Here is an 18,194-nt window from a genome sequence, read left to right on the forward strand (position 1 = left end):
TTAGAGGTAAGACATATCTATTAATCAATAAATAATTATCTAGTCCTAGTAGCTGGCAATGCTATATACCTATATATGCTATTTACCTACTCAGTACTATATACCTATACACAGCATTATATAATTGTCCTTGGGCTCAGTAAGCTTACAACCTATTTACAATGCAAGTTTGTGAATGTCCTGTGGACACTTAGAAAAGTGAAAACTAATAAGAATTGGCCTGGTTAGAGAAGACTCAGTCAAGACTAAATGCAAATGAAACTGAAAAGATGCCAAAACTGTGACTAAGAAGAAGAAGAAGCAAGGACAGTGGGGAGAAGGTAGGGGATCCCATGAGAAGGTGAGAGTGTGTTAATGAGTGTGGAAATCTGGGGAGGGGAAGCAGAGTTTGCCTCCCCAAAATATGCCTTCTTGGGATATTTATTACTTTAAGTTGGTTCTTTTTAAGAAACAAAAGGACTCAGAAAGGACCTTTGAACCTCCTCCTTTACTTACCTAAACGACTCAGAAAAACCTGCTGAAAGGAAGGGAGTGATCACCTTAGCATCATAGTATGACCTACGTGTGACAGACAGGGAGAAGCAACGCAAAGTGTGTTTGTTAGACTTCCCTCTGTGTCCCATCAGTTCTGGGTGGCCAGCAAGAATTACTTTATCTTATTTTTGCTCTTTCTCGTCTACTAGTGAATTGCATACTTTCCCTTAGAAATTCCAGATGCTTGTCTTCCTCTTGGTAGTCCTGAATGGCATATAAGCCTCAACTGCCCAATGTTTCCTGGGGTTCCATTATTCTTAGGGAACCCCTGTATATACATATGTAATGAGTTTAGTTATTTTCTCCTTTTCATCTATTTCATGCTAGATTATTAGACCAGCCAAAAAAATATAGAAAAAAAATTTATTTTTTCTCTGCTACACTAGAAAACAGTGAAAACAGAAAGGAGTGGTTAATTTGTCCAGGCAGCATCTAGCATGGGGCCTTAAATACAGGGGGAGGGTATTGGGGGGGACACAAGTAGATTTACTTGTGAGTACATTAAACACAGTTTATTATTGTGTTATTATTTATTAATTATTGTATGTTTTTTTATACAAACAACTGTTAACCTACTTTTGCCTCACGCTGTATATGGTACTTATTTATCTAAGTTTAAAAAATACCTCTAATTCACAGAGAAAAATATGTGTATATATATATATATATATAATTCAGTCTACCTGTTGTGTTTTTTCCTCAGGACTGATATCACTATTCCAATTCAAATTTTTCAGATGAAACAAAGAGGAAGAGTTTAACACATTATATTGCATGTTTCTTAATATTTATTTTGGCTAAAAAAAGGGAAAAAAAGCCAGGGGGTTCAAGGCTTTGAGTTAGTGTCCAGCCCAGGTGTTAGCTAAATTCTTTTAATTTCAACAGCCACCTGCACACCCCACGGCGGACTACGCTCCCCAAGAGCACACAGCGAGAGAAGCCCATGAAGTGCATTGTGGCACTTGTAGTCTTCGGTGACTTCCCAGCCCTGGGATCCCGCTCTGATTCCGGGCTGGTTGAATCCAGGAGCTACCAATTAACTGGGGCCATGTCGGTGACGCCGTGGTCCAACCGGGAAAGCCGGTGTGGGAGCATCGCATAATGATTGGCCAATGCATGACCTCGTGGGCGGGGCAGGGAGGAGGGCGGGAAGACCGCGGCGATTGGGCGAGGAGCCCGTGGCGGCAGGCGGCGATTGGCTGCGCTCTAGGGCAGAGGGGCCTGGGAAGGGGTGGAGGCAGAGACGCGAGCAGGAAGAGCAGCGGCGAGGCGGCGGCGGCGGCGGCAGAGTCGGTGGTGCCAGAGGCGAAAGCGACAGCTCCCGGCGGTGGCGGCAGCCCCGAGAGCAGGATGCGGGTCCGGGTCGGGCTGACGCTGCTGCTCTGTGCGGTGCTGCTGGGCACGGCCTCGGCGTCCTCGGGTCAGTATCTGCCCCCTTGGGTCGGAGGCCAGGAGCCACCGCCCCCCCGGCCTCCATCCCGGGCAGGGCCTTGGGGGCTCGAGCTGGAGACCTCTCTCTCGTCTCACCTCGCAGCCACTTGTCAGCCGATTTCGTTCCTTGGGCTTCCGTGGGCCTGAGCTAGAGAGGGTGGTTAGGGGACTAGAGAATGGAGGGAAAGAAGGGGCGGTCCCCGTGCCCACACCTCTTCTCACTTAGCAAACTTTGCAGGACTCCTCACGAATGAGGAATTGACTCCTTGGGAGTGAGTGTCACAGCTGGTTAGACCCACAGTGACACGGGGCCCCCCACCCCGGAGGTTGCTCGGCTCTCATGTAGACTGTGTGCGGCATCGGGTCTGACACTCTGGTTTGGGGATCTGAAAATTTGGTGTTTGACACCCTAGGCAGAGCCAGGTCCACCAAAACCAGGATGTTGACAGTGGTGTGCTAGCACCTGAGACGGTCCTCAGTCTCTTTGATTAATCAGGAAAACCTTTGATGTAATTGTGTTCATTCCCTCCCCCTTTTTAAGAAGTATTCCTAAGAAAGTGGTGGGTTTTTTTAACCTCAGTGTCAGAGTGTTTCTGAGTTGTCCCATGTTTGTTGACAGGAATTTTATGATTTGTGGGGGGAAAAAAATCATGGTCCCTACACATTTACAAAGGATAGCAACTAATTTTAACTTTTTAAAAAAAATCCTCACCCGAGGATATGTTTTGATTGATCTTACAGAGGAGAAGGGAGAGGGAGAGAAACATCAATCGGTTGCCCCCTTACACACTCTGGGAATAAAACCCACAACCTTTGGGTGTTCTGGACGAGGCTCCCACCAACTGAGCCATCCAGCCAGGGCTTAGTTTTAACTAGTATGTAGATATAGAAATTCCTGTGATTTTACAATTTAGCTGATTTATACTCTGGTTCTAAAATAATTATTTTTTTCTTTTAGTACTTTAGTCTCTCTACATCTGAAACTGTTTTTGAAAGTGTGTTTGGTAAAGAAACACTGTTTCTAAGTGTTGGGAAATAAATAATTAGTACAGTAAAGCTTTTGAATTTTAATCAGTTTTCGTTACCAAGACAGCTGTTCTGTGGCTTTAAAATTTTTTTAGAACAAGGCAGGGTATAAATGTCAATTCTTTTTTTCAACAGAAAATTTCCCAGATGGTTATTTGAATGCCCAAATTGTCTGCCCTAGTTGTAAGTCAATGCCATAACATCATTCTGCTTCTAAAATAAGAGGTCTAAACCTAAAATTCTATCTATAATGTGGTTTGAGATACCATTTCAAAAGCAACAAGCATATGCTACTTTACTGCCAACATCATGCTTTGAGGTCTGACTCCCCCTCCTTCCCTTTCATCCATAGTTTAATGACCAAATCTTTAAAACTTGACAAAATTCTTGAAGCACTGCTAGCAGTTAACTTGATCAAAGGAAGTATGAAAACAAACTACTTGATGTACCATAGTAGAGTACTTGATGGACCATGGACCACCTGTATCAGAATTGCTTGTAGAGGTTTGTTAAAAATGCAGTTTTATGTCTGGAACAGGTCAGGGTGTCTGTAGTTTCACAAGCTTCACAAATGATTCTTTACACTAAACTGTGAGAACTACTAAAGAACATGGTATATATCCTTGTGAATTCAATTGGCAGAATTTGAAGAAAATTAAAGCATACAGACACTTTCCTGCATCTTCCTTTGATTAGATTTTACATATTTAGAGCTTCATGTCTGTGGAGATGATCCTTGAAGTCAATTAACCAACATTTGGGACTCTCAGTACGTTATAATAGAAAACTGTTAATACTGAAGTGCTAAATCTTTGGGTTGTGTTGATGTAAGTTCAAGAAATGTCTGCTGTGATTTCACTCATAGTTAAATTGTGTCAAAACATTTCTCTGTAGAGGCAGAGACCTAAATAATATAGATGTGCATATTGACAGATAATAAAGGCAGTACTGGGCTGATAGGAAGTGCAAATATCATGAAATACGTGAGATAGAGTTTTATAAATTGAGTACATGGATTTTCAGTTGACTTTTTTATTCATTAAATTGCTTATATGCACTGTCAGACTCATTTTTAGTTTAGATTTAAATAGTTGTTTCTATTTAAAAATCTGGGTTTGGGTTATAATTTTGTGTTGATTTAAAAAGTTTGAATGTTAATAGTTACCCAGAATAAGTTGCATTTATTAGCAGGTAGAATATGATGATCAGCCAACAAAAAGAATTTTGATCTTATCACTGTCAGTAGCTATTCTCTAATATCTTGTTTTAGAGGCATGTATAAAAATACTTTTATGGGAAATGTTTTATTTTCTCTGTGAATAAATTTTAAAGGAGGATATTGAAAAGATATTTCTCCTTTATTTTCTCAAGATAATAGTGAAAAGTACTGTAACTTTTCTCACTTAGAGAAAAGTACTTACATGTTTTCTTATTTTTGGCAGGAAGAGGCCAATGGTTTACTTTTCTCTCTTTGGGCCAAACACCGTTACAGAGCCTTTTACATTAGGTCCATTGCTGGGTATTTCAAGTAATAATTGTATTAATACCATATATTCAGAGAATAGATTAGAGATTGCCGAGGATGCTTCATTGTTCTTTTGTTCCTCAAAAATACTGTGAGTCAACAGGGCAGTTGGTATTATTCTTTGGTACATTGAGGAAAAGGAGTCTGAGCAAGTTTGCCATATTGAACCACATGGATAAAATCAATATATAATGAAGCCACGTTTTGAACCCAGGTTTCCAGGCTTCAGAATAGGAGTAATTAAGAATCAGGAGTATCCTAGAATCCGCATAGATTCAGTGGCGAAGCAGAAAACAGGATGTCTTTTTGCACCAAACTCTTAAGCTTTTATGTTTGAAGGTGTATCAGTGTAATTTACATGAGTTGGAAAATGAATTTGTAATCATTACTTTTCCCGAAAGACTATCCCTGGTACTTTGCAGTTTTGTTAGCTAATAAAATAAAAATGAAAATTGATCTTTTTCAAAGGAAGGTGTACGATTACTAAAGTAATGCAAACCATTATATTTTGGATGTGATACTGTCGAGTGAGAAATCCGTAATTCCTCATTGAATCCTTTTGCAGTTTTCTTGTTGCTTGATGTCTGTGTTCTGATAAAAAGCATTACTATGTTCATTTTATTGATGCATAACTTCAATGTCTTTAATCCTTACCTGATTTCTACATATCAGAAGTTTCATGTTATAAGCAACTTCTTTAAATGTGTTATGTGAGTAGATATATCAGGTTGAAAGAGAAAATAGCTTATGCTTTAAAACTACCATCTGGGGTAGCTTCTCCCACTTTAGTAAAGGAGAAAGAATTCTCTTATTTGCCAGTTACCTTAGTATCTATTCCTGTTTGTGAAGAGAAAAGAGAAAGAGAAGCATGATGCAATTCACATGAAATAACCCTGATGTCTCAAGTTTCCATGTCTCTTGGAGTTCAGAAACACATTAATGCCTAACAGCTTATAGTATCTCAAATGTATATGTCTTAAAATTTATTTATAGGCATCTGTATTATTTAGTGATTAGGTACATATGTGACCTGTTGTGACACGATACTAAATTTAATGATTTAAGAATTCCAGATAATCTAAAGTTTCAATATTTAGGGATATACCAAATATATTTGCATATTCAATGTCTGCTCTTGATTTATTAACTAGTTAATGTTTGTGATTAATTAAATACATTCGCACATACAACTTCGATATATATTAGAGATTAATTTTTTCCCCTTTATCCAAAGATTTGTTGAGAATGGAATTTGAACCATATGTTAGAACTTGGGCTTTGGGTGATAATTGTGAAGAAGTTAGCATGCAGGATGATTATTAATTAACTAGAGGTTCAGTGCACGGATTCATGCACCCATGCACTGGTGGAGTCCCTCGGCCTGGCCAGCGGGGATCCGGCAGAAACCAACTCTCTGACATTACCTGAGGGGTCCTGGATTGCTAGAGGGTGCAGGCCAGGCTGAGGGACCCCACTGGTGTGGTGCACGATTGGGCGGGAAGGGACCATGGGAGAACTCCAGGGCGTGTCCGGCCTGTCTTGCCCAGTCCCTATCAGCTGGACCCCGGCAGTGAGCTAACCTACTGGTCAGAGCGTCTGCCCCCTGGTGGGCAATGCACATCATAGCGACTGGTCAACCGGTCAAGACACTTAGCGTATTAGGCTTTTATTATATAGGATTGACATCACTACCTAAATGTATGGGCACTGTGGATTAAGACATGCTATACCCCCCCCCCCCACTCACCAGAATGAAAACATATGTGAAAGGCAATCTAAAATATGAAAGAAGCTGTAATTTAAGCTTCTTTGAATTGACAGCACTTTTGTATATGACAAAACCTCACTAATAGACTTTTTTCAAATATTCAAAAGAAACCAATACTGTGAAATAGAGTTGTGTGTTTTGTACATAATTTTGAGTTGGTTATACTTCTTAAAGGTGAGCTCAGTGATAATACAAATTCCAAAACATGTTTTTGTTATATCTTAGAATTACATGTTATGAATAATATGACCATATGAAGTAAAGATAAATGGCAACCATAACACAAAATTTTCTAGTAAAAATCACATGGTCTTAGGACATTTTGTCTACTGGTTGATTTCTCATATAACTTATGGAACAGGCAAAACTGAAGCTCATTCCTAGCTAAAATTACGTAATTTTAAGAGTGAAAAGTAAGCTTAGAGATCCTCTATTTGTTAACTGGCAGAAACACAAAGACCAAACATATGCATATGGACATGGAGTTGTCAAATGTGTTTACATAAGAACAGGCCCTAGCGAGTTTTCTCAGTGGTTAGAGCATTGGTTCTTGGACTGAAGGGTTGAGGGTTCGATTCTGGTCAAGGGCACAGCACCGTGGTTGCAGGCTCAATCCCCAGACCCCATGTCTCTCTGTCTCTCCCCCTCCCTTCCACTCTCTCTAAAAATAAAAATGAATGGGGGAAAAATGATCCGTTGAGGATTAACAAAAACAACAACAACAACAAAAGAACAGGACAAAGAATAACAAGTGACCAGAATAGAAGTAATACCAGGAAAACACAGAATAATAGAAGGAGAATTAATGTAATTGGGCAAAGCCAAAGCAGCAGATGTGAATTTGGAAAAAAGGTGTAATTAGTGGCTGGATTCATTGTCTATTTAATATAAGCTATTAATTTCTTAATAAATATGTATATCTTTTGTGAATTAATACATGATAGTATGATGCTACTTTTTACCTGTGTCTGGTTATCTCTTCAGTAAAATAGAACACAACTATACTAACTCTGCTGTCAAATAATAATAGTTCTTAGGGTACATCTTTAGTGGTCTTAGTGAACAATAAAGTGCTAATCAGCACTAACATAAGCTGGTGTAACTCCAGATTCTGAGCAGAGGAAAAGAATAGAATCCTGAACCACAAAATCAGAGACTAATTTTTATAAATTTAGTAACTCTGAGCAGTAGTCTGAATATATACAGAATAATTGGATGGTGTCCTGAAGTATCTGGTTTTGGTGTGGTAGTTGTTGGTCTTCCTACCTGTATAACAGATCAAGCGAATTTCTTTCCTGGAAAAAGACCACCTCACCCCCCTTTTTCTCCTTTCATGTAATTTTTTCTGAACTGTTGTTGAATACAACCAGCTTTAGAGAATTCTAGTTTTATTTATCCAGTGCCTGATTATTATTTGTTGTACTTATCAAATGCTTTCTTTTAATAATACCTGTGACGTCCCAACAAGAAAGATGACTAAGTTGTCTTAAAATTTTTTTTACAGATGATGAAAGCAGCCAGGATGAATCCTTAGATTCCAAGGTATGTACTAACATTTGCATTGACTCATATTTGATGCCCGATTTAAAACTAAGGATATGAAATTACATGTTTTGAGCAACAGAATTGGATTTTAAAAAATAAAAATAAAAGATAGCAGGTATCAATATAGTTCTAGTTCTTTGGTAAGAAAAAAACCACTGACCTATGGGAGAGAAAATAATAAATATTTCCATTAAGAGTGTTGGTTATTAGGTTTAATTTCAACTTGAATGTTCCCACATGGGTGTGTGTGTTTGTGTATGTGTAAGAGCCTAAAGGCTCTTATTGCCTAATGAGAGATTGATTTTATTCTTTTTAATTTTTAGTTTTTTAAATTTTGAAGGCTCTACCATTTATTTCTACTTATATCAATTTTTTTAAAAAATCTATTGAGTTATGCACTTAAATTGCTTGATTGAATGGATAAAGCTGATTATTATGTATCCAGGGAGACCAACCAGTTATGATCCCTGGTCTCTAGATTAGAGGGAATATAGATAAGAAACAGGAAGTTATAGTACAGGGCTATCATAAGGGGAAAAATATAAGATACATTAGGAGCATGTATGGGAAGATCCTAACCCGGACTTTAGGAATTAAGAAAGACTTCCCATCCCTGGCCAGTATGGCTCATTTGGTTGGGTGTCATCCTGTGGTCCTGTGCACAGAAAGGTTTCTGGTTCAATTCCCGGTTGTGCACATGCCCAAGTTGTGGCTCGATCCCTGTGAAGGACTCTCTCCCTCCCTTAAAGAGGCTACTGGTATGTGTGTCTTTTTATGTTAGGTTTCCACTTCGCATGGTCTACCCCTTTCCCACTCAGCTCTTTGACTTATCTGTGTTATTGTCTCTTTAGCAGAAATACAGCAGCTGTTTGCATCAGAAAAAAAAAAAAATCAATTAGAAAAAAAGGGCTTCCTGGAAAAAGTAACATCTGAGTTGAAATTTGAAGAGTCAGAGTTAGGCAGGTGATGCAGACAATATGATGAACACCTACAAAAACCTATAGAGATGAGCAAGTATGGCACATTCAGGGAGCTGTAGGAGAGATATCTGTATTATAAAAGTAATGGTCAAATTAGATTGAAGCCAATTTTGGTACTGTTGATAACTAAAAATATTTTCTGTTCTCAGACTTCTTTGCCATCAGATGAGTCGGTAAAGGACCACAGCACAGCAGGCAGAGTAGTCGCTGGTCAGATATTTCTTGATTCGGAAGAGCCAGAATTGGAATCACCTATTCAGGAGGAGGAAGACAGCCCCAGGAGCCAAGAAGGGGAAAGTAGCTCAGAAGAAATCAGCTTTCTAGAATCTTCAAATCCAGAAAACAAAGATTATGAAGAACCAACGAAAGTACGGAAACCAGGTAGTCTGGACATTTTCTTTACTTTTGCCTGATTTAGGAAGGAGACGACTGAAATTTTAAAGCTAGTGTAAAAAGATGCAGAAATCTGTGTTTACTGATTATTAACCACGTATAATGTATAAAACTTAGTTTTACAAGATTTTCACATATCAAAGTTATTCACTTAACAGATTTGACCCACTTTACATTGGCCAAATTCAATAGCCAAAATTGCATTTGTATTATATTAACTAGAGGCCTGATGCATGAAAATTCATGCAAGAGTAAGCTTTCCTTCCCCGGCTGCCGGCACCGGCTTCCTTCCTGCACTGGCTTCCCTCCGGCACCCAGGACCCGGGCTGCTTCCCTCCTCCACCCGCCTGCAGACTCCCGGGACCCCGGCTGGCTTCCCTCAGGCCGCCCATAGGCAGGGACCCCGGCTGGCTTCCCTCTGGCCCTGGCTTTGTCAGGAATGAGGTCTGGTCTAATTAGCATATTACCCTTTTATTATTATAGATATTCTAACATTTATTTTTGGACCCCAGTATGTAATAATCTGTGAGAATGGTACACACATTAGAAACTCAGGAAGGATTGTCTAACATGCTACTTTGGTTATTTTCAGAATTGTGTTAGGATTTTTACTGCTTAACCTTTTCAGTCATCCTAGGTAGTTTGATTTAGGTATTTATCCCTCTGTAATTGAAGCTTACATAAACTTTAATCCTCTTCTAACTTTCACCTTGACACCCTCTGTTTTTAAATTTAAAACATGATCTTTATCACAGCAGCATATGTCCACTATACCCTATCCCTCCACCCTTCTATCATTTTGTTTAAAGATCACTTCTATACCCATTTATTATTTTATTGTTAGCCACTTTCAGGACTTGATTGAGATTTTTACCTTTTAAAAATATAATTTTCAATTATAAATATTCCATACTCATTAATAGAAAAACCAATCTAAAAATTAAAAATATATTAATCCCATCAACTAGAAATAACAGCTATTAACATCATGGAGAATTAATTACTCTTTCCAGTGTAAGATGGACAGTTTTAAGACTAAATTGGATCAAAATGTATATACTATTTTACTGCCTGCACTTTGCATTTAACAGTTTATCTTGACCATTTTCCCATATCATGTATGACTTTGAAATAAGGTTGTATATATATATATATTTTGCTGGGAGATCATTTTAGATGTTTCTTGTGCACATCTATGAAAATTTCCTGAGAATTGGTTCTTAAAAGTGAATTTGATGGACCAAATGTAAAATTTTAAAAGACATTTGATACATATTACTAAATTGTTCTTAAGAAAAATAAGTTGGTTTACTTCCTTTGAAACTACCTTTTATTCCTGTATCTAGGCCAGCTGTCTATTACCATTTTTAAATTTGGGCCAAGTATTATAGTTTAATTCATTCCTTTTATTATTTATCTTTTCTTTAAATAATTTTTATTTTTCAATTACAGTTGACATGCAACGTTAGTTTCAGGTATACAACCCAGTGACTAGACATTATATAATTACTAAGTGAGCAATCTTAAACCAATATGCTGCGAGGATTTTTAAAATGTGCAATACCTGACCTCTTTTCCCTTACATAGGCAAATAAAAAAATGACCACAGCCAACACAGCAATATCCATCCAGTATAAGTGAATCAAAATTATACCTTTTTTTTTGGTCAGATTGGCAAAAAAATTCATTTTTTGGTGTGCCCCAAAATTTTAGTAATTATTGCCATGAGATGAAAAGGGTTGAAAATCTCTGTACTAAGTGATCATCCCGATAAATCTTGTATCCATCTGACACTATACATAGTCATTACAATATTATTGTCTATATTCCCTATGTTGTACTTTACATCCCCATGACTATCCTGTAACTACCAATTTGTTCTTCTTAATCCCTTCAGCTTTTTCACCAATCTTCCCAACCCCACTCCCATCTTGCAGCCATCAAAATGTTCTTTGTATCTGTGAGTCTGTTTCTGTTCTGCTTCGTTTACTTTGTTTTTTAGATTCAATTATTGATAAATATGTATTTATTGCCATTTTATTGTTTGCACTTTTAATCTTTTTTTCCCTTCTCCCTCTTAAAGAAGACCTTTTAACATTTCATGTAATACTGGTTTGGTGGTGATGAACTTTAGCTTTTTCTTTTCTGGGAAGTTCTTTATATATCCTTAGATTCTATGATAGTTTTGCTGAGTACAGTAATCTTGGATGTAGGGTCCTTGCTTTTCATCACTTTGAATATTTCTTGCCAATCCCTTCTGGCCTGCAAAGTTGAGAAATCAGCTGACAGTCATATAGGAACTCCCTTATAGCTGACTAACTGCTTTTCTCTTGCTGGCTTTAAGATTCTCTCTTTGGCTTTAACTTTTGTTATTTTAATTTTGATGTGTCTTGGTGTGGGCCTCTTTGGCTTTGTCTTGTTTGGGACTCTCTATGCTTCCTGGAGACTTGTTTGTCTATTTCCTTCAGGTTATAGAAGTTTTCTGTCATTTTTTTTTTTTTAACATAGGTTTTCAATTTCTTGCTCTCTTCTTCTGGCACCCCCAGGATGTGAATATCGGCTTGGGGACTGAAGGGTCCTAAGTTCGATTCCAATCAAGGGCACATGCCCAGGTTGTGGGCTCAATCCCCGGTTGGGGGCGTGCAAGAGGCAGCCGATCAATGATTCTCTCTCATCATTGATGTTTCTAACTCTCTCCCTCTCCCTTCCTCTTTGAAATCAATAAAAATATATTTTAAAAAACAACAAAAAACTTAAAAAAAAGAACTTTCCCTCATCAACTATTTGGTTACTCTGAAATATAGTCCATACAGGAAAAGCAGGATAAATGCTTGATTCTTTTCCTTGAAATATTTTTAAATAATAATTTGGTGTCCTAGCAGCCTCCAAAGGAAACCGGTGAGCATGTTTTTGTTTGTTTTGCTTTGCTTTTGAGCATCATTACAAATTCATGGGTTTTATATACGTATGCTTCATTCATTGACAAATTGGACTCATGGGAACCAGATCAAACTTGACTAAGATTTTAAAAGATACAGTGATCACAACACATAGGCAACGTGTGCAGTTCATGGCAGCCAGAGTTGCTCCCAGGTCCTGTCTTGCCTCAATTAGGATGCACTGTGGCCCAGATTTCAACATGTGAGGTCTCCAAGTGATGTGTGTGGAGTGTGACTTCAGCCAAAGAGAGCTATTTCAGTTTTGAAATATCTCCCGTTTATTCTCTAGTAACTGCATAGCTTGTGTGAAATTTTCTAGGAAATCATGCCTTATACTAGTAATTATATACATCTCAGGTTCATCTCAGTGAGCAGTCTCGACAGACCACGTCCACCCTGCAAAAGCATTCCATAAGTAAGGACTCCTGGTAGTAAAAACCTCTGGTGTGCTTGCCAGAAGGTCTCTTGTTAGCAAGTTTCTAAGATGATTTAATTGTGCCACCTTTTTGTTCCTCTGTTTCTTGGGCAGTAAAAGGAGAGAATGGGTTGCAGGTCTGCTGCTAGCCCTCTCTACCCATCAGGGTTTTTGCTTCTTCTTTTGTTTATGTCTCCTTTCCCTGATGCTGAAAATCTTGGTACCTAACGACATTAATGTTATATTGCTTTATCCTAACATATATGAATCCATAATTATCTATAATAATAAAAGCATAATATGCTAATTAGATCAGACAACTGAACAACCTTCCAATGAAGCTGCAGCTGTGAGGGCCGAGCCCCTTGCATGAATTTCATGCATCAGGCCTCTAGTGTATATATAGTTAATAACAATGGCCACCTTAGCACTAACAACAGGGACACTGATGTAGTTTAAGATTCCTTTATAGTTCTTGTTGTTTTTAGTATATATTTTACTAGGTATTTGTAATAGGGTATTTTTAAATCACTTGAATAATTTTGTGTAGTTATACCAACAATTTTATAAAAATTTAGATTCACTTGTTTTGGTTTTTAAATAATTACTTTATTGTTTTCTTTTATTTAGACTTGTTATTAATGTATTATTAATACATGAAAAGGCTTATGTAACATAAATTGCATATGCATGGCTTTGTGTGGTTGCAGTCAAACTACATTGGAACTGTGTTATATGGCAATTGCTTCTAAAGACTTGCTTCCTTTGTCAGCCTCCCAACCATGTCGTTGCCATATTGCTTCTCCTAAAGAAGTTCAGCTTCCTATCTGGTGTCCCTGCTTTCAACCTCCCCACCCCCACCCCTCATTGTCTGATCTTTCTTCCTGTTGGGAAGCCTCCAGTGGCTTCCTGCCACATGCAGAATAAATCCAGCTCCTTATCTGTACTAATGAGGCCTTCCATGATCAAGCCCCTCCTATCTCTCCAACTGCATTTTCTGCCACTCCTCTTCACTCACAGGATTCCAGCCACACTGCCTTCTTGCTGTGTCCTGAACATTTTAAGCTTATTCCCAATTATGTGAGGGATCTCCAAGACCGAGAACCCAGGCTGCTGCTGATTCTTTAGAAAGACTCACAGGATTCAGTATATAGTGATATTTACAGCTATGATTTATTACAGCAAAAGAATACAAAGCAAAATCAGCAAAGGGAAAGGTGCATGGGGTGAAGTCTGGGGAAACCAGACACAGGCTTACAAGGGGCCTCTCCTAGGGGAGTCACAGTACATGCTTAATTTCCCCAGCAACAAGTGACAACCCATGTGAAATGTTGTTTGCCAGGGAAGCTTGTTAGAGACCAAGTACCTGGAGTTCTTATTAGGGGCAGGTCACATAGGCACTCTGTGTCTAGTATATACCAACTAGAGTCCCGGTACACGAAATTCGTGCACTCAGCGGGGGAGGGTGTCCCTCAGCCTGGCCTGCGCCCTCTCACAGTCCGAGAGCCCTCGGGAGATGTCCGACTGACAACTTAGGCCCGCTCACATCAGTGGACGTCGTTAGTGCTGCCACGGAGTCGGGAGAGGCTTTGGCCACTGTCACTGTGCTTGCCAGCCGTGAGCCCAGCTTCTGGCTGAGCGGTGCTCCCCTTGTGGGAGTGCACTGACCCCAGGGGGCAGCTCCTGCATTAAGCGTCTGCCCCCTGGTGGTCAGTGCGCAACATAGCAACCGGTAGTTCCACTGTTCGGTCGATTTGCATATTAGCCTTTTATTATATAGGATTGTCAGACTCCCAGAAGGAAAGCAGGTATTCAGTGTAAATCGTATTGTTTGTATCATTGGGTGAGCCACTCTTAACAGTTAGGGTAGCGGGAATCCTTCAGAATCTAAGCTCCCAGACACCAGCCAAGGGCTAGCCTTGTGAGCAGGCCTCTTCACTAGTGGAAGTCTAGGCCTGCAGTGTCAGATATTCTCTGCACAGTCAGCCTCATGGTGTGGTCATTGGCCAAGTTGTCTTCACAGCAAAGTTATTATCAATAAGACCCAGAAAGCAGAGCGAGGCCAATCTGCAGTAATAATTTCAGTTAAGCCCTTCACAAGTCCTGGACTTAGCCAGTTAACAAATCCCACTGATCATAAAGATGGCTTCCTCAAGTTTCTGTGTTAACCTTTTTACCTGGCCCTAAGCATCAGTTCAGGCCTAGCACAGCTCTGGCTGTAAGGTGAAGCTGACCAGAAAGCCTTCCAGGGCTTAGGCGGTGTCGTGGTGGTCATGGTGCACGTACAGAAGCACTGTCCCAGAGGGCCATGTGGAAACACTGGAAACGAATTTGTAAGCAAATTCGTTGGGACACACAAGCAGGACACACTTCAGGCAGTGCAATGTGGCCTCCCATCCTTGGTGTCTTTTCCTAGGGTTTCCAGTACAAATAATTTAGTCCTTGGTTTCAGAGAGACTGCCAGTCAGTTCCAAAAGGTTTTGTTGTCCAGGACACCAGTTCATACACCTCATGAGTGTGGACAACACCGGGAGGTTTTCGTTTGGAGAATGCAGGGGCTGGGCCATCTCCTGCTGCCTGCCTTGTAGTCAGCCCTGTGGCGTGTGTGTGATCATGGGCTCAGCAGTCGGAACTCAGAGCACTCTGCATAGCTGGGAATGGTGCACAGGAGCTTTCCTTTAGGAAAAGGGAGGAGTTCCCAGAAAAAGTTTTGAAAAACAAAGATCATAATACCGTCTCTTCTCTCTTGTGCTTCTCCAGGTGCAGGGGTTTAGGTTTATTTTCCTTGGTTGTTGCCAAATCAGTGTTTCCATTCAGTAATCATAATTTTATGGTTTTTTTCACAATCATCCCCTACTCTCATCCAGACCTTTCATCTGGAGGGGTAGTGTGCAAGAGGGGCCGAACACCTTCACAGGAAAACATTTTTGTACAACTGAACTAGAAAGACATCTTGTTCAGGAATTATTCAAGACAGAATCCTGAATTTTCAAAAAATTTCAATATCAGTTTACATAACCTCCTTCCCCTTATTCAGTAAGCAGCCTAGAAAAGGTCAAACCCTCTTTGAAATATGTTTTTATTGATTTCATAGAGAGGAAGGAAGAGGGAGAGAGGGATAGAAACATCAGTGATGAGAGAGAATCATTGATCAGCTGCCTCCTGCATGCCCCATACTGGGGATCGATCCTGCGACCCAGGCATGGGCCCTGACTGGTAATCAAACTGGAACCTCCTGGTGGTTGGGTCAGTGCTCATCCACTGAGCAACACTGGCCAGGTAAGTCAAGCCCTTTCTGAGGCGAACAGCATTGAATAATCCAATTGCACTAAGGTAAGTCCACTAGGAGAAAGGTGAGGGAAGCAGAGTCAGGTAATCAGTTGATTGTTGCAAACAGCAGCTCATCAGGAAAGCCAGACACAAGGACCCCGCCGCAGTGAGACATGTTCCCGAGGTGGTCAGGTGCCTTTTCAGCCTGTCAGCAGTGAGTGGAGGGTCACAGCCCCTGAGGTATCCTCTCCCAACTTGCAGCTTAGGGCAAGTCACAGGTTAAGTCAGTCTCTGTCGGAACATACAGCTGGTCAGCAGCTTGATTTCAAATGGTCCCAGCAAAGAGCAAGCCCTTTCCTGTGGACATTTGTGTGTGGCCCAGACAGTTTAGCCCAGCATTCTTTATTTCCTCTCGGTGTAGGCCCCACGGGGAGGGGACCTAATGTGCAGAGGTCACTCACTGTCTGAGTTCTGTTTATCGAGCCCAGACCTGCTTTCAGTTCAACTCACGCCGAGGCTGGAAGCCTATGCCAGACAGTATCAGCTTGTAGCTTAGAATCAAGCCCAGGCAATTGGGATCTGTAAGTTCAGGATTTTTTTAAAAACCAGAGGCTTTTCTACGGCAGCACCAAAGGCAAGATGCTACAGGGCCAGAAAGTCCCCGTGGCAGCCAAGGCTTTCCTCCACCCTTTGGTCGTGTCTTTCTTTGAGTCCAAATTGACCCGCTCACAGACCTGCATGTCTGTCTCTAAGAGTCAGACTTCTGCTTTCACAAGCACTCACTAGCAAACTAAATCTGCTTTTGAGAACTTCAAAAGTGTATTTCCATCTGTGGATCACCTCTCTTTCTTAATGTGTCCCTCTTGCCAGAGGCCCCAATAAGCAAAAGTCTGTATCATCCATTGTGTGGGAGAATAGGAATGTCCCCTCTTTTTCCTCGTTCTTCTGGCTGGTCTAATAATCAAATTGAGATGAGACAGATTAATAGGAGAAAATAATCACATTTATTATTTAAGTACATACGGGGTTTTGTAAGAATCTGGGAAGGATGGACAAATGGGGCAGTTGAGACTTACATATTATTTTGAGCTAAGGAGAAGGGGGGCTAGGATAGTGGTTTGGATTTCAAAAGGAATATAGGCAATTCACAGGTAGGTGGAAAGGAGCAAATATTTGGTGAACAAATTCTTGCAGGGCCACCCAGAAATACTGGGACAGGGAGGGGAGTCTAGCAGACTTTGCTGGGTTTCTCCCTGTCTGCCTCACTTGGTTCTTATTACGCTAAGGTGATCTTCCTTCCTGAAGCAGGAGATTTTTAAATCTGAATTCCTTTAGGCAGGTAAGGGGTAGGGGGAGGATAAAAGGCTCTTCTTGAGTCTTTCGTTTCTTAAAAATAACCAGCTTGCCCTGACTGGTTTGGCTCAGTGGATAGAACATTGGCCTGCAGACTGGAGGGTCCCAGGTTCGATTCCAGTCAAGGGCATGTACCTTAGTTGCGGGCACATCCCCAGTGGAGGGTGTGCAGGAGGCAGCTGATCGATGTTTCTCTCTCATGGATGTTTCTAATTCTCTATCCCTCTCCCTTCCTCTCTGTAAAAAATCAATAAAATATATTTTTAAAAAATAATCTGCTTAAACGATATCTCAAAAAGGCATATTTTGGGCTAGCAAACTCTGCTCCTCAATAGCAAAACCCATCAGTTACAGAAACGTATCCTGTTCCCTGTCTCTACTACTTCTCCCCATCCCACCCTGCAGCCTTTCAACCACTCCCTCTGGTCGGCAACCGCTGGTCCGAGGACGACTGGTGGTCCGTGAGGTCCGAAAGGTTGGCGACTGCTGCTCTGGGAGGTTCATTGTAAACTTTAGTTCCGGAGAGGGGAGGCTTTCCTTTCCATAACATCGATCACACTTCTGTTTAATGTCTCCCTTCCTTGCGAGACAGTAAGTTCTGTAGAGCAGAGACCTCATTCCCGGCACCTAGGAGATCCTCAGAACTTAAGGAACAAATTAAAGATAGGGTCTCCACCCTTAAGCTCAAAGTCTAGTGGGAGCTAGAGTATGGTAAAGAAAGAAACTCACTATGTATTATAAGTGCTCTAATAAAATGCTGGGGGATCATTTTCCTTATATTACTTTAATTGTTGAAGAAACTGACTTACAGCAGTCAGATCGAAAAGAGGAGAATTGTGCCAAGCAGTGGAATTGATTCAGTTGCATTTGCCTCATTTTTTGCTCACTAGTTGGGCAGAAGTTGTACAGTAGACTGCATCTAAGGTTATTGTATCTCAAGACTTTCAGCAATCCTAAGCTATTTACAGAGCTGGGTAGTCAGCTATTCATGCTCACTAAGTTGACTCACCTTCAA

General features: G+C 40.4%; 1 protein-coding gene across 1 annotated transcript in view; it reads left to right on the forward strand.

Moving 5' to 3' along the window:
• Positions 1 to 1,763: 1,763 nt before the first annotated feature.
• Positions 1,764 to 18,194, forward strand: part of SEL1L (SEL1L adaptor subunit of SYVN1 ubiquitin ligase) — a 50,170-nt gene continuing 33,739 nt past the window's right edge. Inside the window, exons 1-3 of the mRNA XM_080641775.1 lie at positions 1,764 to 1,954; positions 7,789 to 7,826; positions 8,959 to 9,190. Coding sequence (XP_080497901.1) covers positions 1,885 to 1,954; positions 7,789 to 7,826; positions 8,959 to 9,190 — 340 coding nt within the window. The 5' untranslated portion in view covers positions 1,764 to 1,884. The remainder of the gene's footprint in view (positions 1,955 to 7,788; positions 7,827 to 8,958; positions 9,191 to 18,194) is intronic.

Source organism: Plecotus auritus (genome assembly GCF_963455305.1).
Source record: "Plecotus auritus genome assembly, chromosome: 1".
Classification (NCBI taxonomy): Eukaryota; Metazoa; Chordata; class Mammalia; order Chiroptera; family Vespertilionidae; genus Plecotus; species Plecotus auritus.